This window comes from Leptodactylus fuscus, chromosome 5, assembly GCF_031893055.1.
Source record: "Leptodactylus fuscus isolate aLepFus1 chromosome 5, aLepFus1.hap2, whole genome shotgun sequence".
Lineage (NCBI taxonomy): Eukaryota > Metazoa > Chordata > Amphibia > Anura > Leptodactylidae > Leptodactylus > Leptodactylus fuscus.
Genome location: NC_134269.1, coordinates 80828780 through 80853840, shown reverse-complemented (window position 1 = coordinate 80853840; position 25061 = coordinate 80828780). Strand labels below are relative to the sequence as shown.

At 39.4% G+C, this 25061-nt stretch overlaps 1 protein-coding gene across 1 annotated transcript in view; it reads right to left on the bottom strand.

The window, feature by feature from the left end:
• The window catches only part of CGNL1 (cingulin like 1), an 87501-nt gene that overhangs the window by 38013 nt on the left and 24427 nt on the right, over nt 1-25061 (bottom strand). The window contains exons 3-8 of the mRNA XM_075273489.1: nt 13745-13839; nt 10362-10455; nt 7563-7664; nt 6328-6476; nt 4656-4797; nt 3091-3303 (exon numbers count right to left, since the gene is read on the bottom strand). Coding sequence (XP_075129590.1) covers nt 3091-3303; nt 4656-4797; nt 6328-6476; nt 7563-7664; nt 10362-10455; nt 13745-13839 — 795 coding nt within the window. The remainder of the gene's footprint in view (nt 1-3090; nt 3304-4655; nt 4798-6327; nt 6477-7562; nt 7665-10361; nt 10456-13744; nt 13840-25061) is intronic.

The window sequence follows — 25061 nt, the reverse complement described above, 5'->3', positions numbered from 1 at the left end:
GCAATTATGTATTTTTGATATGTAACTTTACCTTAGAATACTTATTACTAATGTCAATCATGTACAGCAGAATCTGAATATTACTCCTATGGCAGCAAAAGATTATTCATTTCCTGTGACTGCGGTAAATTGTAATTTTCTCTCTACAACTGAATTAACTCTCCTGCTGGAGGCATTTTTCAATTTTGGTTCATTGATTTCCGTTCTAAAAGCCATATGAGAACTTAATATATGCAGGACAAATTGTTCTTCATAATGCTACCATTTATTATTCTGTACAATGTACTTGGAAGCTGGAAAAAAAATGCGCAACTTTCTTACAGGCTTTGTTTTTACGGCGTTCACGGTGCAGCCAAAGTCACATGTCACCTATATTCTATGTTTCTGTATTAATCTGGGGATACCAAACATGTATGTATATAGTTCTAGTTACATTTTAACCCCTTAACAAAAATCCAAAACATTATTAAATTTATTTTTTTTTTACTTAGAGTTGCCATATTTGGGAAAAACATTTTCATAAGTTTGTAGACGAGGTGTTTTCAGACACAGGGATACCTAATATGTATGTGTTTCAGAGTAATTTTATAGTTTTATATGTATTCTAGGGAAAGTTGGTTGGTTTGAACTTTTAAAACTTATTTTTATTTATTACTATTTTAATAGCCCACGTAGGGTCCCATAGACTTGTAGATCCCATAGACTTTCCCTCTGTTACTATTGTGGCTAGTCATAGACCAGCCTCAATAGTAATATTCCTATAACAGGCCTGGGAGTCTTTATAATGCTTCCGGCTGTCACAGGAAAAGGCCAACTCCCACAATCTCGCTGTACAGGAGCCAGACTGCAATGAGAAAGGTACGGTGAGGATCGGCCTGGGAATTATTTTTTTTTTCATTTTTTTTTTAAATTCTGGGGTGGGCTACGAGGTAACAAACTCCACTCTGATTGTCGGCATTAGTGCCGGATCTCTGCTGTATATTGTAGCAGAGACTCGGTAGCTACAGAAGCCGCTTTGCAATAGTACAGTGGATCTTGGGAAGGGATTGATAACATTTTTTAAATGGTCCCACTGTTATTATTATGATCTGTGAATGGAAAGATTAACTTAATTATATAGTATAATCTTATTAGTCTTAAATAAAACCCCTTACGGAAGAATCCAGTGTAGTATAAAGTTTCCACATGTAGAACCCAGCTCAGTTCACTCTTCACCTCTATCTTACTCATTTCCTAGTGCTTCAAATATATCAAATGTAGTTTTTACCTGAGTTATAAACTATGTCCTGTTTGCATGCGCACTCTTCTTCTTTGTCTTTTGCGATACAATCTAAGTCTCATTGGAGGTTCACTGCAAGGTTCGCATGTGCACTTCATTCTTTTATTATTCTTGGCTATGACTAAGTCTCAACTAGATATTACTGCATATGCTGAAGCGTCTGAACAATATTGGTTATTGTCTGAGACGCTCCAATTGGTGGTAGATAAGGGTCTTTGCAGAAACCCATTAGTTCTTCATTTTCAAATATATTCATAAGAAGTGTTCATACAGTGCAGTTTTGGGTCACTTCAAATAGTTTGATTATTTTTAGCCAACACCATGTCTTTATTAATAAAGAGAAGTTCACTTTCTTCTAGAATTTATCTTTTGAGGATCCCACTCTAGTTTATGGGGGAAAACATATGCAAAAACCCATGACTGTGCCTTCTAAGTGTCAAAATATGCTGATTGTTTTATGACGAACATTTACTGTTCAGCTTGATAAATTTGCATCTCCATAAAAAAACTGCATAGCTTTTTGTTTAGAAACCATATCATTATCACAGCTGTGAAAACTGCAAACCATTTAATGTACTGTATATAACTGCAGAAAAAAGCAGCAAGTAACTGCAAGAAGAGATACAGTTGGATACTCCTTATAAAAAACAAAAACAAAAACTAGCAAAAAGAAAGCTAGGTGGCGCTAGGAGCAAATTTCTGTTTTTCACCGAGTTCTTATTTTTATTGCTTTCCTCTAATTCTTTGCAGGGCATGCATGATCTTATAAGTCCCTCCATATAAAAGACTTTACCCTTTCTAATCTACATCAAGACTTCTAAGACAGTAGTTAATGTTTAGATATTTGAGTTATTTAAGTAAAGAATAAAAATATGATCTCATTGGTCAAAAAGAGGAATTTGCGCGTAGCGCCACCTATTAGTAGATGGTTTTAGAAGAAACCTAAATTTTTAATCTGGGGATAGCCAAGGCAGTAAGAGTCCGCAGACAGTCCGCACTCCAGAATTCAAAAACATTACACATTTACGCTATTTTGCACTTCTATACTGCTGAGTCCATGGTTGAAGAATGAGCAGGGAAGTATGCATGTGTAGCTACTCCTGATTTCTCACATGAAACGTTTTAAAACTTGCAATCTCATTCCATCAGGGGGCGGTGTAGAAAGTGGAGCAACGTTTCAGAAGAGAAGTGACTTATATCATGAGCCAAATTTATCAAATACTGTGCAACATAGACTCTAGCAAACTGAATAAGTCGGATTCCAGGCTCCAAGAACATTTTGTTTCATCAATAAGGCCGAATATTTTAAGACTCACCCAGTGATTATTGCACAATGATTTTGAAGAACTTACTGTACGTATCTGGCATTTCTAGGTACGGATGATAAAACTGAATTAAGTGGTTTAACAGCTTAGATATTTTTTTTTCAAGGGAATACCTAGATGTTGACAGTAATGTCATAAAAGAGTGTTAATGAAATTTAAAGGTTAGTTGCCACAGTTTTCCATATGTGCAGTAAGTCAAGAGAATGGACATATATTACCATACATTCCTGGAGTTAGGCTATGTATATCGTCTTACTGCACCAAAATGTAAATTAATTCTTCTAGGGGATAACATCACCTCAACTCAGAATTCAATTGATCATTCCATTTTTTTTTTTCTGCCAGATATTATATGACTTTAATACAGGCGCATGGAGATACTGTTGGTGCCCCAAAGAAGCTCATAGGTGCCCTATTATGTTTCTGTCCATGTTGGAGGTTACACATGCTTAAAACGAGCAATGTTAAAGCAATGTTATAATCTACCTTGACGGCCTCATCCAGACTCTCTCGCATCTTCTTTAGTTCTTTTTCATACTGCTCTTTCAGCTTATCAATCTCCTGGTCATGGCTGGATACTTCCTCTTTCAGGGCTCCTTTTAAAGCTGTAAGTTCACGTTCTCTCTTCTTTAACAAGTCTTCCTGTTCTTCCCTGGCGATCAGCAATTCTTGAACTCCTTGTTTCATGTGCATAAGGTCCTAAAGGAATTCATTACAAGTAGGTTGAAAATAAAATTTTTACACCACAATCACTTAACTCTTAGTATACATAGTAGATGAGGTTGGATAAAGACATTAGTCCATCAAGTCCAACCTATAACCCTACAATCCCCTACAGTGTTGATCCAGGGGATGTTGATATATACAACATATACTGTAGTTGAACTGGAAAACCAAGACTTACGCTGGTCATACACATCAAACAGGTTGAGTGGAATGTGTATGGTTATTTCAACAACAGGAAGAGGATATATGGCAAGTCACCATCAGACACCTCTGGCAGCATTGCAGTGCTTAGATCTTGTGTGAACTTTGGCGATCCTTGTCTAGCACCAGAGAGGTGTCACCAGTGGACTATCACATTAAAAGAAGAACACCAGGGTCTTTATTACCATCCCATTCATATATGGGTGATTCCTCCTGCCTGTTACACTTCCTTATGATCTGCTTTTCACTAGCTGGAGGTCACAATATGTTTCAGTTAACCAGAACTCAGTCTGTCAATGTCTTCATAAGACAGCCTTGTTCTGAATTACATAGGAATGCACTAACAGATTGAATTCTGAGTCATAGAAACAGACAGTGAACTATGGCCAGCAAAAAGCAGGTCAGGAATCACAAAATCTGCAGAAAAAAAAGCAACATGGAAATCTACCTCTTACAACATCTTGGATTGCTTCTCTAGATTATCAGGGGTCCACCCAGGCTTTTAAAATTGATGAACTGCTTTAAGTGTACTGCAGCTTTTCCAATTTAGTATCCTGCACCACCACAACCTATAGGAAATCTACAGTACAAGCCAATGCTCATCAGCAGATGTTTGTAAGCATCAAGTCACCAATCTAATATTAACTTTAAAAAGATATGGATAACCCCATTAACTATAACAAAAATAACAAATGTAATATAAACTTAATTTTTCTGAACTTCTGTGATAACAAATGACTGACAATGACAAACATTTGTAATGTGTGTTTTCTCATATAAGAGACTCAAAGTTCAGGAAAAGTCTAGAGCAGGGCAGTTAGTGACTGACTGACATATGGGTGCTAATCCCCAATTCCCACAAGAGTCAATTTTATAGGAAGCCAATTTTGTGTCTTTGAAGTGTGGGAGAAAACCAGCGTGCCCGGAGAAAAATCCACATAAACATAGGAGAACATACAAAATCCATGCAGATGTTGTCTTTGGTAGGATTAAAACCAAGGACTCTAGTACTGCAAGGCAAGTGCTAACCACTGAGTCAAAATGCTCCCTTTATCATTGTTATATGAAATGCACTTAACATGGCAGTGACATCCTAACCAGACAAAAAATTTCTTATAACCAACCTGTATTAAAGCTTCTCTTTCCCCATCATCGACAACTGATCGCTTGGCAGTATCCAATTCATCATGCATTTCTGACAGCTGCTCCTGAAGGTCTCGGATCTCAGTCTGATATTGCTCTTGCTCCATCTTCAGCTCAAACAATCTGTCAGAGGAAAATAAAGTTGTCATCCAGTAGACAAACATTTGCTCCCATAGGTGTCTGGTAAGCAAGTCAGAAAATTGCTTAGTGTGGTAGATTTAAAACTTTAGCCATGTTAACCTGTGACTTTTGAGTGGATAACATTGTATTAAAAAATCTATCGTAATGAAAACTAATGGTGCCTGCAAATTTTATAGTGCATATCCAGTGAGGACTAGTCATATGGACAAGAGACCCCAGTATAAGTCATCCTATCTAAAGTCAGTTACCAGAATCTGTACTTACTAAAGGTACAAAGTAAAAATGACAGTATCATAAAAATGTTAATCCCATCCATTTTCTTCCAGTCTTGAGGGGTCACGGATTATGATTTTACTGCATGCTGATTCAAGGACGTGCCATGTACTGTAGTTAAATCATTTTGATTGTAAGCCTAAAAACTGCCACATCATACATAACCATTCCCTATAACGTAACAGTTGTAAAAAAAATAAATTAAAAAAACATTTGCCCTCCAAATCTGAGCTGTGACATTTCCTAGCTAATAATCCTAAAAATTAATGAATAAATAGTATTGATTTAAATAATATTGATTGGTAACACCCAGTTGTCTAACTGTGCAGGAACACATCTGTTGGACAAGTGGGCGTTATGTTCCTTGAGACTCATACATTTCTGCAAGGAATGACAGAGGAATAGCCTAATGTGGCATTCTTCAAAAAGATAAAGAATGCAAGTATTTACTAACACAGAATGTCTGAGAGCTGACAGTTCCTCAGTAACCTACGTATTGCTGTATTGTAGGTTAAGAGTTAAGGTGAAAAACCTTTACCTCATTTTGCCTTAGAGGAACAAAAGGAGTTTAAAGGCGTGTGTTATATTCTCTAACACAACAAATCAGAATTATTAAGATTTTTTTCTTAGTGGTTTATTGTCTAGCTTATTTTCTATGACATATTATGCTGATGACCATTTTATTAACAGTCTACTGTAATATTACCTGAATTATATTCACTTATTTTATGTGTCTTGCATTAGTACTATTTTAATTGCATGAGAAATGCATATGACATACCTTTCTCTGCAAAGAAGAATTAACCTAAACAAGCTAAGTCAAAGTTCATACAGAGCAGAATAAATCTGTGCTCATCTACATATAAAGTGTGCATATGTTGCACAGCAATGAGTAAAACCTGCAGCAGTATTTTGCAACAGATATGGAAACCAATAAACTAACAAGTGCACAGCTTGTTTGCATCCACCACTGGTATTTTTCTAGTTATAGGTGGGCGCTAACTATCAACGGACTGTTCTTTATACATCCAGCACATACCATAGCCTTTATGTGTCAATCACCTGAAATAACACATACAATAAATAATGGCATATACTGGAGGTAAAATAAAAACAGGAAAAAAAATTCTTGAAACCACATCTTTCATAGTATTTACAAAAATCAAGAAGTATAATGAATACCCCATACAGTATGAAATCAGGAATGTGCTTTACAATGAAGGATTAACCTAAACATACTCTTCTAGGTGTTTTCTTAATTCTTTCTCACTCTCCCCTAGTTTCCCACGAAGAGCTAAGTTTTCCTCCATGCTGCGTTCCAGTTGTCCTTGAATGTCCAGAAGATTTGCCTTTGTCTTATTCTTCTCCTCTTTGTTGCTTTCGTGATTCTTTCATAAGAGAAAAATACATTTATTAGTATACTGTTACTAAACACTTTTTACTTGGTATAGGACACACAAAAAAATCCTCACTTTAGACCTGTACTGGTCACTGTTTGGGATAGTCTCAAGACTTACAATATCTGTGGGAATTATTGAGACTGGGCATTATAATCCCGGAAATAAATGATGGTATATTTGGCAGTAGTGATGGTTGTCCCTACAGCTTGCTCTCATCACATGCCCCTTTGTGGAAATGGCAGCATAAGAATAACACCTGGCAGAGGTGGAGCAGCACCATGATAGATGCCATTCTTACTATTAGGGTATGTTCACACGGCGGAAACCTTTTATTGCTGTGTAAACTGTCCACACAGCTAGCTGCGACAGGATGCTGATGCAGTGCACTGTCATGGCTTCCCGCTCCTGATTAGGCCCAGATGAATGGGCCTAATTGGGAGTGAGTCTCATGCCGCAGACATCGCAACTGTCTCAGCTGCGGAATCTGCGGGGAGATAGAGCATGTCGCTTCTTTTTCCAGGTAGCTGAAAGAAAACCGCTAGCGGGAAAAAGATGGGAGTGGCTCCAATTGAAATAAATGGGAGTTGATTTTGCAGGCAAAAAACTCTGTGTGAACTAGCCCTTAGAAAAACAGAAAAGATTTGTGGAAGAGCATCCTACAGTGAAAAAAACGGCTAGTTTAACACAGAAAGATGTGCCATTATGATTTTGCCACAATGGATGAAATATCAATGAGGACTAATAAACAAAATAGATTAGAGACAGGAAAGCATTATAGAAATGTATGAATAAATTAACAAGTGGGTGCTACCAATTTACCTTGTCAGTGTGGTGTGCCCATATAAAATCTGACACTGTCCAATCAGAGTAGGGGTCCACCATTTGTATAAAGAGAATAGTAACACCCAGGTATCACTTTATTCAGACATTTGCTGTGCTGATAGCAGAGGAATGACACAAAGCAGTGCCCTCTACTATTATTTTATAGAGAACACAGGTACTTACTAAAATAGACATCTCAGGAGAGCAGTTTACAGCATATCATATATGGTAGTTCAGAATATGATGCAGTACCTTAATCTGCTCATCCAGCTGTCTCTGGAGGGTGGCAACCTTCTTTTCAAGTTCATTTTTCTGATCAGACAAAACCTTGAGCTCTGCTGTTGGATCTGGGGTCTGAAGAGAACCAGACAAGTTAGTTTCATGCATATAAAAGCTAGTCTACAGATTTACATTTGAAATAGCTGTCATGCATAAAGTATTTCCATAATAAAACAAACGTTTCATAGAAAGATTTACATTTTATCACAACACTAAGAAAACACACAACAATAAAATGTATAAAAAAAAACCCACAAAACTGAGCAAAAAGATGATTTCTGCATTTTAAACTTATAACAGCGTCACACAACTTATAACAGAGATTTCATTGGTCAGAAAAGGGGTTTTTCACGCCTAACACATTTATTTAACAAACAGTTGATGTAAAGTAAAGCCAGACAGTAGTAATACTCATCTAACTAATCTCCCTAGATGAAGCCTTGTAACCAATGTGTGCGCTCTACATCCAATCACTGGCCACAATGGAGGTCTCCATGGGGTTAACAAATCCTCAGTGATTGGCAGCAGCCGTCATATCTACAGATTTACGCATTTGACTGAATGTGGAGAACAAAAAGATGGTAATACTGATATTGGGTGCACTCACACATTGACACTTTACTCAGTTTTTGCCATGATTTTCATATACCTAGAACTATATTGCAAACATTGCACAAAACCAAAAAATCCCCACAAACTTAATACTACCCCTGTAAATGCACTCCAAGAAAAAGCCAAAGGCTTGATCATACTGTTAGTTTACTACATGGAAAAAAAAATTGGATTCCCAGCAATCCTATCCAGTGTATGGCTGAAAGTATTAATGGTGGTAACACTACTTCTACCGAAACTTGCAAATAATCTGTCAGACAAAAACTTGTTTGCCCAACAACAATTCCTCCCAATACTCTCCCATACACATGCATGCTACATATGGCCAAGGATGCAAGTGTTCTTAGTGGTGTTAGTGGAGACCTTCCCTCATAGAACGTAAGCCCTCTATCTCACTCTACCAGTCAGTCACTTACTATCGTATTTGTTTTGTGCATTGTATATAACCAAGGAATTAATGGCGTTCTAATAATAAATCATAATAAGCTATTGTCAGGCATTACTTCCGGTAAGAACAAAGGATAGGGCATGTCGAAATTCAACATTTAAGACCGTTCTTTTTCCAACCTCATCTGTCTGGGGAGGGTTGTGTACTTGCTTCACTAAACTTGTTGGTTCATATAACTTTACTTTCAATTATAAGGACACCTTAAGATCCATCTCCATGTATATATGGCGATAGGAGGAGGAAACTAGAATGTTCTTAAAATGATAAACTACATAAAGTGCAATATTAAGTCCATTAACATTCACTGGGACATGGTAAATGAGTATTTCCCTCACACTCAACACTACAAAATAAAGGATCAGACAAACCACTTAATAATTGTAGGGGGACATGGTAAATTTAAGCCAAATGATCATGTGGTTTTGAACACAGGCAGCTGAATGCATATCTCAAGGAGTCTTCAAATTCTGTATTTAATCTGCTCCGGTAGGCAGTCATGCGATTTGGATTAAGAAAATTAAAACAAGAAAAAAAAACCCAACAAACTATGCTACCATACTTTAGAGCAAAAATGTTTGACTTTCATTTAGATTCACCTTTTCAGTTCCAGACTCAGCTGCTCACAGTTATCTTGAGCCACGGTTAATAAGAAAGTGAAAAAGAATAATATTGTGTCCCAATATTGATTCGTGCAAGCAGTGCACGGCAAGCACACGGAGCCCATTATAGTCTATGGGGTCCGTGCGCTTTAACTGCACAGCGCCTGCAGTTGCACCGATATTCCGTTCGGTGGGGTCCTGTGGACTCCTTCTGAACGGGAGGCAAGCGCTAATGTGAACCGGACCTTACTCGTCCTGCAGAACCAGCATTGATTGGCTTAATGCTATACACTGTATAGCATTCGGCAAATCAACGCTGATTTTGCAGCAGGCTCGTCTTTGCTAGTCAGGAGAGCTGGCAGCTTTCGGTTATGCGGGAGCTGACTTTTTCTCATGGGAATGTATTGACCAGCATTGATTGGCCGAATGCTATACAGTGAACAGCAATCGGGCCAATCAACGCTGGTTCTGCTGGAGGCTCATCTGTGAGGAGGCGAAGTCTAAGATCGGACACAGCAGTCTCCATTGTGGTCCGATCTTAGACTCCTCCTCCTCACAGACGAGTCTCCGGCAGAACCAGCGTTGATTGGCTGACTGCTGTACACTGTATAACATTCGGCCAATCAACACTGGTCAATGCATTCCTATGAGAAAAAGTCAGCTCCCGCATAACAGCAAGCTGCCAGCGATCCCGACTAGCAAAGACGAGCCTGCTGCAGAACAAGCGTTTATTTGCCGAATGCTATACACTGTATAACATTCGGCTAATCAACGCTGGTTCTGAAACAAATCTTTACTGCGAATAGCGAGTAGTATTCGAACGAGTACGAGTATTTCGAATACAGTAGTATTCTATCAAATACCTACTCGATCGAATACTACTCGCTCATCTCTAGATATAACAGCTAATTAATGCTTATTGTATGCTATAGTGCTGCAGTAAATGGTCAGAATGTAGGTAGGCTAATATTGACCATCCATATAAGTAAAGCACCCCAAGTACAATATAACTGGAAATCTCAAAAAGGCCATTAAGAGAAGCAAAGTAGGCCAGCTGATAACACAGGGCACGTAAAATGGAAAACACTTATTGAAAGTAGTTGGAATAGTTACCTGCACTGTGCTGGATGCTCGAGATTTTAAGGTCTGAATTTTTTCAAAAACCAAATTGACTTTTCGTTTTGTTGCATCATCATTATCGTGGCTCCTATGAAGCAAAATAGCAGTAATAAACACACATACTTAAAAGAAATACTATAGGCATATTTTATTGTGTGGCATTAGTATTTGAGGAAAAAAAATAGACACCCTAGGGCTATGTTCACACTACTGTTATTAATGTCCATTGCTGCAATCCGTCATAGGACGATAGCAATGGACATTACCTGAAACATACCCTATTTCTCCAAAAATAAGCTCCACCCCGAAAATAAGCCCTAACTTGATTGCAGGGTTTTTGGAGTAGGCTTGAAATATAATCTCTACTCCAAAAAAAAGCCCTAGTTACAGTCAGTACCTTCAGGGCTAAGTTTTGTCACGTCACAGAGAGGGAGAACAGGCATACCATAGTTCCCAACCATTCTGGACAAGTGGTCCACTACCTCCCGCCACTGCAGGGCAAAATCTGCTCATCCGTTCCAGAGTCCCGCTTCCTGTGCCACCTCTTGGGTTCCACCTCCCAGCCGTTATTATGCTGTGGTCTTGGCTACCTACGTGACCAGACATCAGGTGCAACCCCTGCTTGCTCTCACAGAAGCAGCCACTGCACTACTCAGCTCCCCCTTATTGTAAAGAAGAGGAGATAGAGAGGGCACGGTGCCACGGTCACAAAGTGTTTAGAAAAAGTTTCATAAAGACCCACTGACACTACACTATCAATTGTGAATGTAAATAAGGGTTACTAACCCTAAGCATTTTACAATATTCATCCGGACCAAATCAGAAAAATAAGACCTGCACTGAAAATAAGCCCTAGCTCTTTTTTTCAGAGAACAAAAAATATATTACCCTGTCTTATTTTCGGAGAAAAACAGTAGTAACTGACACAGATGGAGTCACCTCTTTGTCCATTCCCACTGATTCCAATGTAAACAACATGAGGATGTCAATCTTCCATCATATTTGTTTGTTTACTTTTGTAACACAAGTAAAGTAAGGGCTCGTTCACACGTGAACAAAGGGGCAGATTTTGACAGCGGATTTCGCTTCAAAATCCGCCCTTTTACAATGGTGGTCTATGCAGACCGCCAGGCTTCTTTTTTCCACTAGCGGCGGGCTGCTGCTAGCGCAGAAAAGAAGCGATATGTCCTTTCTTCAGGCGGAAGCCGCGGCACGCTTGACGGCAGCACCCTCCTATGTCGGCTCATTCATTTGAACATGTGAACTAGCCCTTAAAAGACATGACAGATGAACGCTTCTGTTTTGTTACTTACATGGGATGAATGCAGAGAGACACCCAATGGATGGGGCTTCCTCTGCACCTGCCATTTAATTCCCATTGCTCTCATCCCGTGACGAATAAATAACAATAGTGTGAACTTACCCTTACAAACATCTTCTGCCTGCGCCCTGTCTTTTTTTCAATCTTATAACAGCGATTAATATCTAGAGGTGTCAAATGCACAAAACTGGAGCTTCCGCTGCACAATCTATAAGTGGTCTGACCTGGCACTGTCTATCCAACAGGCATGCACATTTTGTCAAAAACATACATCACTCTGCATGGATTCTTATGACCATTCACAGATGCAAGCTGGCTTGTACAGCAGCATTTATGTAGCAGGTATATATAAATGGATGTATATAGTTATCTGGATATACACATTATCTCTGTGAGAAAGCTAAGACAATAACAGAGCTCAGTAAGATGACATCGTGAACACGGAGCAGGAAGGTAGCCTCAGGTTTCAAGCCTTTTTCTCCAAGAACTGAACACATTGCACAGAAATAATTATTCTTTAAATGGGAAAAAGGGACAATGAAATGGTAAACCAACCATAGCCAGCTAAGGTGTGTATTCTGCTGAGAAAACAGCACACTTACTGAGAAAAACTCTCGCTGCTCATTTACATCTATGGACAGCGGCAACAAGAAGGATATCTGTCAGTAAAGCTGTCCTTGCCAGAGTACTGTCTCTACTTTCACACTACAGTTGAGCACCCAGGGTTTACTAAAATGTAGAGAGGTTGTTTTTGTTTTGGTTTTTAAGCAGTTTTTGCAAACAAACAAAAAAAACCTCAAACCTCTTCAGAGTATTTTTTCTACCCTCCATTCATTTCTATGAGAGCTCCCAAGCAGAGTCTGCCTGAAAATGGGAAAACCAAAAAAAAGGAGGGAGAGTCAGGCATTATTGGAGAAGGATTTTGAGAGATAATCTGCCTTAAAATCTACCAGCAAAAGACTCTGTGTGACCTTATATAGCGAACGTTATTGGTGATGCAGAAAAAATGCTGCATTATACACTACCAATAAGTGAATCAGATTTCATTTCATCTCATCCACACTCTGTGGGAAAAAAAAAAAAAAAGATGCGGAAAAGCTGAATTTTCAAAAATGGGTTTTTGGTAATCGCAATATGTTAATTTTAGCAGCAGAAATGTGAGGGGTTCCCTTAGAGGTTTAGAGGCAGAAAAAATACTGAAGAAAACACAGCAAACACTCAGTGAGAAGGGCAACTGCATTTTTTTTTAGCTGTGTTTCATTACATGGGGTCTTCACCAAAGACGTGCTTTCATCTAAGAACATTGTCCTCCCAATAAGTGGTGGGAACACACCTATAAAACATACGCCATAGCTGTCTACAGTCTTAATAAGTCGTTAATAGAGATGAGCGAACAGTGAAATATTCGAGATTTAAGATTCGTTTCGAATAGCCGCTCAATATTCGACTATTCAAACGAATATTGAACCCCATTATAGTCTATGGGGAAAAATGCTTCATTTCAGGGGAAGCCACTATTCGACTTAGGAGGGCCACCAAGTCCACTATGACACCTCAGCAAATGACGCCAACACCCTGGAATGCAACTGGGACAGCAGGGGAAGCATGTCTGGGGGCATCTAACATGCCAAAAGTCACTGTATTACGCCACTAATAATGCGGGAGCTGAATTTTTCCAATAGGAATGCATTGACCAGCGTTGGTTGGCCGAATGTCATACAAAGTACAGCATTCGGCCAATCAACACTGGTTCTGCCGGAGGAGGCGGAGTCTAAGATCGGTCCACAGCAATCTACACAGCAAAATGACAATGTGAACATAGCCTTACAGGCGTACTGTTTATTCCCAGTAATGAATTGTGCAATCATCAGAAGCTTCTACATTGCAGTGTGTAACACTTCTACTACTAGACTTACAAGTCAAATGAACTAATCCTTCAAATATACAACTTTTACATATTTATAGATTTAGGAAAAAGTGCAAAACTAAGCAGTTAAATTCTAAATTATCAAAAATAAAATAACATTTATATGATACAGGAGATGAATTTACTAACCCTTCCTTCAAGTAGTTAAATAGTATCTGTTTTGCGGTTTCCTCATTAGTCTGCTGTGCAAGTTTTTGCTGCCCCTTCAAAAGATCCGGAGTCACCTGAAAACAAAGAAATTCCATAAATCTTAGTCTTCAATACAGAAATATACTGTAGGCCAATCCAATGTATGCAGAGGGCTCCCTCAATGCCAATGCGGCAAGGTAACAGTACTAAAAGTTGAGGCAAGAGGAGGCTGCACAAATATATTGGAAAGCTGATTATGACATTAGGAGGAAGCTACAGTTAAAGCTTCTTTCAGTCTGGTATGGTATATGCCTTTAAATGCCATTCAAGTGAATTTCCGTTTTAACTCTAGGATGTCAGAAGCCAAAGTTGACTGGGGGAAGCCTGACAGTTCTCCCAGTAGTAGACAATGTGGGAAAGAATAGAGATGAGCGAGTAGTTGAATATTCAAAAATTCGAAATTCGATTTGAGTAGACCTCAATATTCGACTATTCGTTCAAATATTGAATACCATTATAGTCTATGGGAAAAATATGCTCATTTTAGGGAAACCAAAATTTGACCAATTGGATTCACAAAGTCCACAAGGACACCTCAGGAAATGACACCAACACCTCTGGAATGCAACTGGGACAGCAGGGGAAGCATTCCTGGGGGCATCTAACACGCCCAGCATTATTATTGCTGCTGCTGCTACGGATTTAGCCAATGACTGCATACGTTTTTTTTCCAATGCCTACGTTGTCCTAGTTCCTGTCCCACCTCCCATGCATAGTTATTGGTGTAAAAAAAGCGCCAGGGATGGTGGGAGGGGAATCTAATTTTTACTGCGTTTACCGCGTGGTACTCGGTATTTATTTTGAATACCATAGTATTCGATCGAATACTACTCGCTCATCTCTAGCAAAGAAGCATCAGACACGTTGACTTGGCAGCGTCTGGCGGTGGCCTATTCTTTTCCTGCACCACAGAAACTATGTACAATTAGCCAATCTGTGGGGGAGCCCGAAGACTCAGCTGGCAGGTGACAACCATCTTACCTGTGACAGGAACATTTTAAAACTGACAGAAAAACTGTCACAAATTGTAGAACAAAAGGCGGGCACCGAGTAATAGAAAAGAAGCAATACCATCTAATGGTGATAGTGACAGGATTTAGCACAGTATAAAGCTTCACCTGCACAAGTGGCCAGAGAGATGGTGAGGATAAACAGTAAAGGGGACACAATGCTAAATGGGTGATGAAACCTATTCATCTGCAGGATGGGTGGTGGTCCCAGAGGCTGAACCCCTGCTAATGATGAAGGGATAGTTTATCCTAGGCAAATGTTATCTCTTCATAAAATGGGAATACCCCTTTAATGATCGTCTCAAAGGGTATCCTATATACTTAATGGAGATTATATAATCTGTTTTGCACCCATTCCCTCCAAAATCTCTAAACTATTATACATGCAGTGAAAATAATGGCTCGAGACAGTGATTAGAAAGAGAAAAGCAATGCTTGTGCAGAAGGAAGGCTGACATTTATTCCAATACACTGGAGAGATACATGGATCCCCGCAGAACAGCAGCCATTACAAGCCTGTTTCCATTAGTTTAGCACTCCGGGCTTCACCACAGGAACTCATTCCTATACTTGGGACTTTACCTTTGAAGTAACACATTTAGAGCAAAGCATTGAAAGATATATTTAACCCATTCAACAGCTAAACAAATGTTAGAGACAGGGTGAATTCTATCTACAGGGAGGGACAGAGGACTCAGGAAAGGCCCTCACATGGCATGTACATTCTCCACCCTACTGTGTACATATGTATTCAACAGATAGACAAATGGGTGGTGCAGGGATTAGTAATGCTACCTAAAACTAGGATTTGTCATCCATCCCAGTGAATTGACCAAGCCATAACAAGTGTGCTACATAAAAGTGCTAATCTGATTTTCTGAGACAAGACATTTATTTACATAAATAAATCAACCCTACAGGTCCAGAGCAGGAATGTAGTGTCAGTGTAGCCCGACCGATACGTAACTGCGCCATCAGTTTATTTTATACTCGATTAACTTCGCAAGCAATATAGTAAAATACAGAAAGGACAATACTCTATTTTTACTAACGGAATGGCAAGAGTTGCAATTTTATCCATATCTGTAAATAGATATTTACATGAGCTCTGTCCTGTGACAATCCCAGAACCCCAAACAGAGGACGGTCAAAAAAAACAAAAGTTAATAGTTTTACTTTTGTAAGGTTAGATCTAGCCCTTATAATACTAGGTTTCACAATAACAATTTTTTATTTCTTCCATACAAAGCAAAATAAAATCTGTGAACTATACATAATAAAATGTAATATTTTTATTTACACACATTATATTTATACACATACACATATATCTCCTATCCTACTAATATTATAAATATGAAAGTTTGTGTGTTTGGATGTTTGTTCTTCAATCACGCTAAAACGGCTGAACGGATTAAGTTAATTAAAACATAGGCTAATTTTTATCCTGGTAAATGATATGGCTTCATGACTGTTATGAATTTATGTTCACACGCTATATTAAACTGCTCTTGCAGCAGCTTATCTCAGGTTCTGATAGAAAGATAACAGACCCGGCTTTATGTAAACAATCAGCTAACCCGGAGTCCATTAATATGCTCTTGCATATTATCTGATCTGCTCCAGGCAGTGCTGACACACTGGATGGGGAAACACCTTTAATCCAAATTGGCAGTTTGCTACTTTGAAAAATGCCAGGGAAAAATAAAATCTAATTTGCTGCAAAATTCTAAACCAACGAGAGCTATGAAGGTAGCCAGAAGTCACAGAGGTCTCCTCAAGCGGAGCTGAGAGAGATCATCGATGCTAACAACACACATTATATGGCGTCCATGCAAGCTGCTGAGATGCCAGAACAATCACAAGCATGGTGTGAGGAAGCACGGCGTAAGGAACTAGTTCAGCAGCAGGACAGCTTAAGAGCTGGCGAAACACCGGAGCAGGCAAACCATCGACGGCAGAAATTTGCTGATTTTTTTTTAAAAAAAATATTATATATTTATTATTATTATTATTATTTTTTTAAATTTTTATTTATTTTCTTAAAAAGCCTGAGTAGGTAGCATTTTCTGACTCCAATGTCACTCAAAACTGCCCCCGACTAACTCCACAGCCCTGATTAGTACATAAAAGGAGACTATATACATATAGTTGAACTGACCTAAGTCTGTATAACCTTTTTTATTTACAGTCTTTAACCTTAGACATCAGATCTTCAACCAATCATCTGGTGTCCGAAAGTAGCAAAGCAACATTATCAAAAGATAAAAACTCTCCTGAATGGCCTTTTCTAATATGATGCTCAGGATGAATAGATTAGGACTCGTTCCAAGTGTCTGCTGGTTTTAGAACTGTAGAAGAGACATTTATTAGAAGCCAATATTTTACTACATTGGTCTTGGTCACTTAAATGAATGAGTTTATATAGTGACAGAATTTGTTCCTGTGACACTATCAATGACCCAGATCCCAGTGTGACAATAGGGCCTCAGCAGCAGGGAAACAATACACTATGCATTCTTAAACTGGCCATACATGGTCATTTTCTGATGACTGTGATGCAGTTTGCTCGATCGTGCATTCAGTTGGATAAACAATTCTGTCATCAATATTAACAACTAAACTGCACAATCGGCAGCCAGATTAGTAGTTTGGATCTGTGCAAACTGGCTGATAACCAGCCAAAAGTGGCCGATCATGCCAAACATTCATTTTGTATAATCGCCAGCAGAAAAATCTCCAATACAGCTACAAATGAGTGTGTGTAGCATTTTTATGTCCACTTAAGCTTAAGAAAGTAGAAGTATATGGCCAGATTTAAATGGTCGCTGACTTTTTCAGAAAACGCAGTTTCATTTCAGAGAGCATGTGATTCTGGAGCAAAATTAACACATTTTGATTAAAAATGTGATTGCTTTTTGCCTGAAAAACCTCTCTAAAGTTCCTGCCACTAGGGGTCTTTGTAGCTTATTTTCAGTTCATTTGCTGCTGTTAGGCAAGTTTCATCTCCAAAGATGCAAGTTGAGTTCACAGTGATTGGAGGGGGGAGGTTCTTTTCTCTCTTCACACAGTGAATACAGATGGGAGGAGATGAATCTACTCACAGGACATCTGCAAACAACTTTCTCTGTGCAAAGGACTTAACATTTACTTCTGGCTACCTGTGTGGTTACAGATGAGAGTCTTATTCACAAACAGTAAGAAGCTTTCTCGACTGTGCATATAGATTGCTTTTTTTCCCTGCAGCATGCCTGCATTTATTTGCCCTATCTTTGGTGGATCTCCTATATGATGGTCACTTGGGCTTTTCTCGGGTATTGGTTTGCAATTGTACTGTTACTCCTGGCAGAATTACATGTAAAATCAGTAGTAATGGATAGGGAAGGGAGGCAGACTGTTCTTTATTGTTTACCCACCCATCATATAGACAAATGTAAAATGGGCTGTGAATATCAGCAGCAGAAAATCTGAAAGAACACCATGTATGAAAGCTTATATAGTCAAAAAACAGACTGCCCAGCAAGACCTTCCAAAATTTTCAAGTTTTGATGAAAAAACTCAGGTACCCTTTAAAGAGATTATCCAAGGCCAAAAATTAATGTACATTGTGTACAGGGAAGGTCATTCATATTTTATTTTGTCTAATCCCTTTGATTCAAACTAAGACTTTCCCCACCCAGTTTTCAATGCTTCTTTAAAGAGCTGTTCAGAATTCGACTGAAGTCAGGCAACACAGTCTTAGGCTGCATTCACACGGAGTAACGCCAGGCGTTTTTTGTGTGTATTTTGTGTGTATTTTTACAGCCGTAAAAAGCAGTCTCCATTGAGTTCTATAGTAAAATGCTGGCGTTTTTTTACGTCGGTAATTTTACGTCGGTAATTTTATGTCCGTAAAATTACGGACGTAAAAATACAGGCGTATTTTATTATAGAACTCAATGGAGACTGCTTTTTACGGCTGTAAAAATACACACAAAAAACGCCTGGCGTTACTCCGTGTGAATGCAGCCTAAAGCTGATCAACACATTAATTGTCAGGTAAAATTTTACATTTCAGCTGCCCATTGACAAACTATTGTAGTCAGCCATGTTTAAAGCTTTCAGTTGTTATAGTGCACAAATGATTTATGTGCCTTTGCACATAAAATTTTGCACATAAAATTTTGGAACATTCCTTGAATGGTTCCACATTGTTTGCTCATCGACTGGTGACAAACATGTATGACCTGTCTCAATGACTGTAACGGCTTGCAAGGATTAAAAAAAATATATATGGCTGAATTGGCATAATTATTCTTCAGTCAATTGTTCAGCTGTTTAACTACCAACCTAGTAATGTAGATAGCCTCCTTTAGATTCTTATAGCAAATGAGACATCAGTTGCAGGTATCCCAAAAAGAATTATAACGACAAACCATTTATCCATCCATTTATTTCATTTGACCAGGGCAAGGACAGATGCTTGTTAGTGGCTCTCCACTCTAGCTCAAGGTATAAGGGGGTGTACAAATTGGATATAGACTATGGAGTAGGCATTGCGAAAACCCATTCCAGCACAACTCAAGACCTGCTGGCTAACTGGCCTGACAGCCCTTAGACTATAGCATTTAGCAACCTCAGCATTATATTTGATGTAAGGTACATAGGTTTTACAGATTCATGTAACTACATGTTACTAAAGCTATACAGGTTAAAACCGAGGCTCTATCCTTAGGACAAGCCACCGATATCTGATCAGTGGGGGATCCGATACCCAGGACCCCCACAGATCAGCTTCTCAAAGTGGCAGCACCACATCACAGGTCATTCATCACATGTTCTCTTTTCAGCTCAGTGCTATTCAATTGCTGTGCTTGTTATTCAGAGAAGAGTCAGCAGTGCTCACCCGAATGCTGCGGTCTTCAGCCAATCCCCACCAATCTAATATTGATGACCTATCCTAAGGATAATCATGAGTATTACAATCCTGGAAAAACCTTTTAAATCTTTATGTTGTAGATATTGGATAGAAACAATGACTACTTACTTAAGAGGATGAAAATCTGGCCTGCTCATGTGATGGTACATGGCTCAAAATAGTAAGGCATAGCAACTTCAAAAATTGCAGTATAGAGATGCATTTATTGCAACCAATGAAAGTGCATGCCAACACAATGGTCACAAATAATCCATCAGATTTAAAATGTTTGTAACTTCTGGTGCCAAGTTGTGGTGACTTGCGACATGACCACTTTAAAGGGGGTTTTCCAGGCTAAAAATATTGATGACCTATTTTAAAGAAAGGTCAATAATATCATATCAAATTTGTAGGGGTCTGACACTAGACACCTCTATTGATCAGCTGTTCTCAGCAATAGATACACAAAGAAGAAGGACGTAGACAGCACCCTTCTCTGTATAGTGGCTGCACTCACTGCAGCTTAGGCCCTAATAAAGTGGATAATAAATTATCTGTACTACCCTGATCTGGCCACTACACAGAACAAAGCTGTCTGCTTCCTGCTACATTTCCTGTGTATTAGCTGTGGAACAGCTGTTACTGGGAATGCCAGGTGTTGGGCCCCCACCAATGGCAGATGGGATAGGTCATCAGTATTTTTAGCCTGGAAAATCCTTTTAACTTTTATTAGCTGTAAGAAAGGCAAAGCTACACTGCTATGTTTCGTCAATAAGGATGTGTTGTGGACAAAAGTCACCATGCAGCTATAGCCTTATCTCAGCTCATTCTGTGTACTGGTGAAATGATCACATGACTGGATCTTTATTCATTGGAAGTCACCAATGAAATATCCTATTCAATGACAAATCTTGGAACTGAAGCACAAATAGGATATCAGCATATATAAAGACAAATGCATATAAATACATAAAGAATAGGCTTTATTTGCTTTAACCACTTCAGTTCCGCACCAATTTGTGGTCCAGGACCAGACACATTTTCGGGTTTTTTTTGTATGTGCGGTTTTGAGGGCTGTAACATTTTTCTCATACGTCTCATTCAACTAATTTTTGAGTCTTTTTTCGGGGACACATAGGGCTTTATTTTTATGTTGTTTTTATTGTCGAATGTGTTTTAATTTTTTTTATACTTGGGAAAATATAAACATAATAGGAGGGAAATTGTGTCTGGTTTTCACTTTATTATTTTTTTTTTTTTTAATTTAATAACACAAAGTGCTACTGAAAAACTTTATAAAATAGTTTTTCCTCTCCGGTAATTTTTATTTTGTATGGTGTTGTCGGGGGTGGGGCTATAACCTTTAATAATGGTGTTTTATTAGCGTATTATTGTATTTATTTTTTATTTTCATTTTTTTTTTACTTTTTTTATTATATTTTCTTTTTCTTTTTCTTCAAGATTGTGTACCCATAAGGTCATAAGAGACCTTTGGGGACATCTGATCACTTTTTTTTTTGTTAGGGAGGCTGATTTCCCCTATAACTGAGGCTGCTACATTTACCCTCAGTTGCAGGAAGAATACAGCCTCCTGCACACTGTTCTTTACACTTACAGAGCTGATCTAGGTCCTGTAGGACCCAGCAGCTCTTGTAAGACACTGATCCCGACGGAGCACGTGACCGCTGGGTCAGAGGGCGGCCGCATCATGGCGGCGCCCATAGCCGTGTATACAGTGCTCATTGAGCGCTGTATACACAGCGATCGAGAAGGCAGGGAAGGGAATAAACCTTCCCTGCCATCTCTCTGGGAGCTCCAGCTGAAGTTACAGCCGGCTCCCAGTTTCAGCAGCTGCACAATCTCTGTGCAGCTGCTGTGTTCTGATTGGACGTACCGGTACGTTCTGTCAGAACTAGGCAACCACTTCCCGGACGTATATAGTCTATGGGCGGTCCGGAAGTGGTTAACAAATACCCCTTCCATAGTTGCAAGAAATATGTAAGAGGGATGTGTGTAAAACCTAATTTGGTTATAATCATATAAAAAAAAAAAAAAAAAAAAAAAAGTTTGGTATTATTTTGTATAAAATAAATGAATGGTCATTTGAACAAAAAATACGTTTCCATTCCTATAAATGCTACAAAATAACATCACAGACATAATAAAATACCACAAATCCCCACTATTGTGAAGAAAGTAGGTAAAGGAGCTTTGATTCCACCCGGCTGGCACACGGCCCTCTAGTAGTAGTCAGCGCTCAGACTGGCTACAACAAGTGATTAATGAGATTGACAAGGCATTTATTAAGATGATTGGGGTCACAGCAGTAGCTCAGGATTTCCATAACAGCCATGTTTATCAAAGTTCATTGTGAAAGGGCACTATGACGCTCATGTTATTGCCTGTAGGGTGGCCGAGCAGCAACTGCTGGAAAGGAGCCATCTTGTCCTATCGTTCTTTTCTCTCCCTCTAATATCGCAAGCCAAGAAAGTCTTTCAGATGTACAGTACTAAGAGAGGACTAGGTAAAACGAACAAAAAGTAACTTCATTGTATCCAAGCAACCAAAGAATAGCTGATTTTTACAATTAGGATATACTTGGGTTATGATAACAGTTTTTGGTTAGTCAGGAGGATTTAACTGGATAGGGAATAACATGCTGATCTTTGGGAGTCCAATCCTTGGATTCAGTGGGTGTCCCAGCAGTCAAGACCCACTGATAAGTACGGTATGTTAAAATTTGGACCAGCCCCTTTAAGCTGAGGCCCTATGTTACGTAAATGCAACATTTTTTGCTGCAGATTTAGCAATTTTTTATTTTTTTTTAGCTAAAGTCAGGAGTGGATTTAACAGAAGGGAAACGTCTTAAGAGCTTCCGGTACTATTCCGTTATCGGGCCAGCAGAGCTTACCAGCACCAGCATTGGGACAGCAGCAGTCAGCATTTCAGCATCGGGAATGACATCTGAGGACTGACTGCTGGACCGATGCTTGTGCCCAGCTCTCCTTCCATCTGCCCTGTACCCCTCTCTGGCCCGCCCCAAGGACTGACTGCTGGCCCGATGCTGGCGCCCTGTCTCTAGTAACCAGTACATCAATGCCCCCATCCATCCTCCCAGTGCTGCCCCCCAGCTCTTCTTACATCTGCCCCGTACCCCCTCTCCCTGCCACTCGACTAGGCCTCACCTCGGCGCTCTCATTCTGGCCATTAGCGTTCAGGAGGAAAGAAAGACGCTCGCACTGGAAGCCATGGCCGGCACAGAGAACGGAGACCGGAAGGAAAAAAATAGCACACACCGGGGCTCAATAAAGGGTCCTGAAAGTGGCGGCGGAGATTCAGGGATGCGCTGACCATAGTAACGGCGGGGAGCTATGGTGACCCAGAGGGACAAACTTCCTGCAGCGTCCCGGCGACTAGTAATGTCGGTCAAGCCTAGTCACGTGGCGGGGAGAGGGGCAGATGGAAGGAGAGCTGGGCCAGAGAGGGGTACGGGCAGATGGAAGGAGAGCTGGGCACAAGCATCGGGCCAGCAGTCAGTCCTCAGATGTCATTCCCAATGCTGAAATGCTGACTGCTGCTGTCCCGATGCTGGTGCTGATAAGCTCTGCTGGCCCGATAACGGAATAGTACCGAGCTTCCTATATATTTTCCATTCCTTTTCAAGCCAATCCTAAAAAGAATGGTGCCTTTTCCTTAAAGATGTATTCCAGCAAGTTTCATCTGATCTGTGACTGTCTGACACCCAGACCTCACACATGCCAGTGGCTCCTGCAGCCTCTGGACACTGGGGGAGCATAAAGCACTTCTAAGGATAGGTCACAAATTCTAAATTCCTGGACAACCCCTTTAAGCGTGTGGATTTTGATTGTATTATATTATAAAAAAAAAAAAATTATTCACGTGTAAACTTGATCTATTTTTAAGGCTCCAAAAAACTTAAAAGCCAAACTAAACTTTCAGACAACTATTGATTTTGTGGCAGCTTTTGTGTCATTAATAAACTCCATAATATATTGGCTTCTTTCTGTGAAATTCGCTATTGAGAGCGGTTTCCTGCTTCTCATTGTGTATGGTGTACGGCGGTGTGAAATGGAGAAAATGAGGGTGGGGAGGGTCACTTCCGATGGCTATATCTTGGGCATTATAAAAACTTGCTTTTGTTGTGATATGAAACTAAAGCCCCAATCACATCTGCGTTCAGGTTTCTGTTCAGGGAGTCCACTTGGGGACCCTCCGAACAGAAACCTATACACATTAAAAAGCAGTTATCTGAGGAACCCGTGAACCCCATAGACTATAATGGGGTCCATGTGGTTTCCGCACAACACATGCAGAGAGAAAAGATCTGCAAGCAGCACTTTTCTCTCCACATGTTTCGCACGGAAACTGAGCGGAAACCACATGGATCCCATTATAGTCTATGGGGTTCACGGGTTTCCTGAAGGTAACCACTTTTTAATGCATATAGTTTTCCTTTAGGGTGGTTCCCAAGTGTACTCCCTGAACGGAAACCCAAATGCAGATGTGAACCGGGCCTAAGGATGCAGTTATGATTTCCAGAGAGATCATTGGTTGAAAACACAGTTGGGATTGGGATATTTATATGCAGCATATCCTAATCTCAACTGTTTTCAACCAGTGGTATCTCTGGAAGTTATACTGGTAGAATTGCTTCTTCTGCATCCTAGAAGTGAATCTCTTCTTTCACATGACACATTAAAAGCAAGTTTTTATGAATATTAAAAGGAGTTGTCTGGGATAAATAAATATTACATTTAAAAAAAAAAAAATCCCTAAACTAAACTCCTCCCCCCACCCAACTTTTAATTGGATATATATATATATATATATATATATATATATATATATATATATATATATATATATATATATATATATTAGCTGGTACCCGCGACTTCATCTGCGGTGATTGTAGAAGTGGGTATATACAGGCGTGGGTAAGGTTTTCGTAGTGTGTATCAGGTATGGGATATGAAATGTAAGTTTATATCTTGTTTTTGCTGTAATTCAGAGAATACGTGAGACGTTTGTGTTGAAGTTACTTTGTATTAGAGCTGCTATATATACGGTGTTGTGAGAAACTTTACATAGTGACTTTGGGACAGAAGTATTTGAAGTTAACCCTTTGCCGCCGATGGCATTTTTTGATTTTCGTTTTTGACTCCCCTCCTTCTAAACCCCATAACTTTTTTATTTCTCCGCTCCCAGAGCCATATGAGGTCTTAATTTTTCCTGGGACAAATTTTTCTTCATGATGCCACCATTATTTATCCTATATAATGTACTGGGAAGCAGGGAAAAAATTCAGAATGGGGTGGATTTGAAGAAA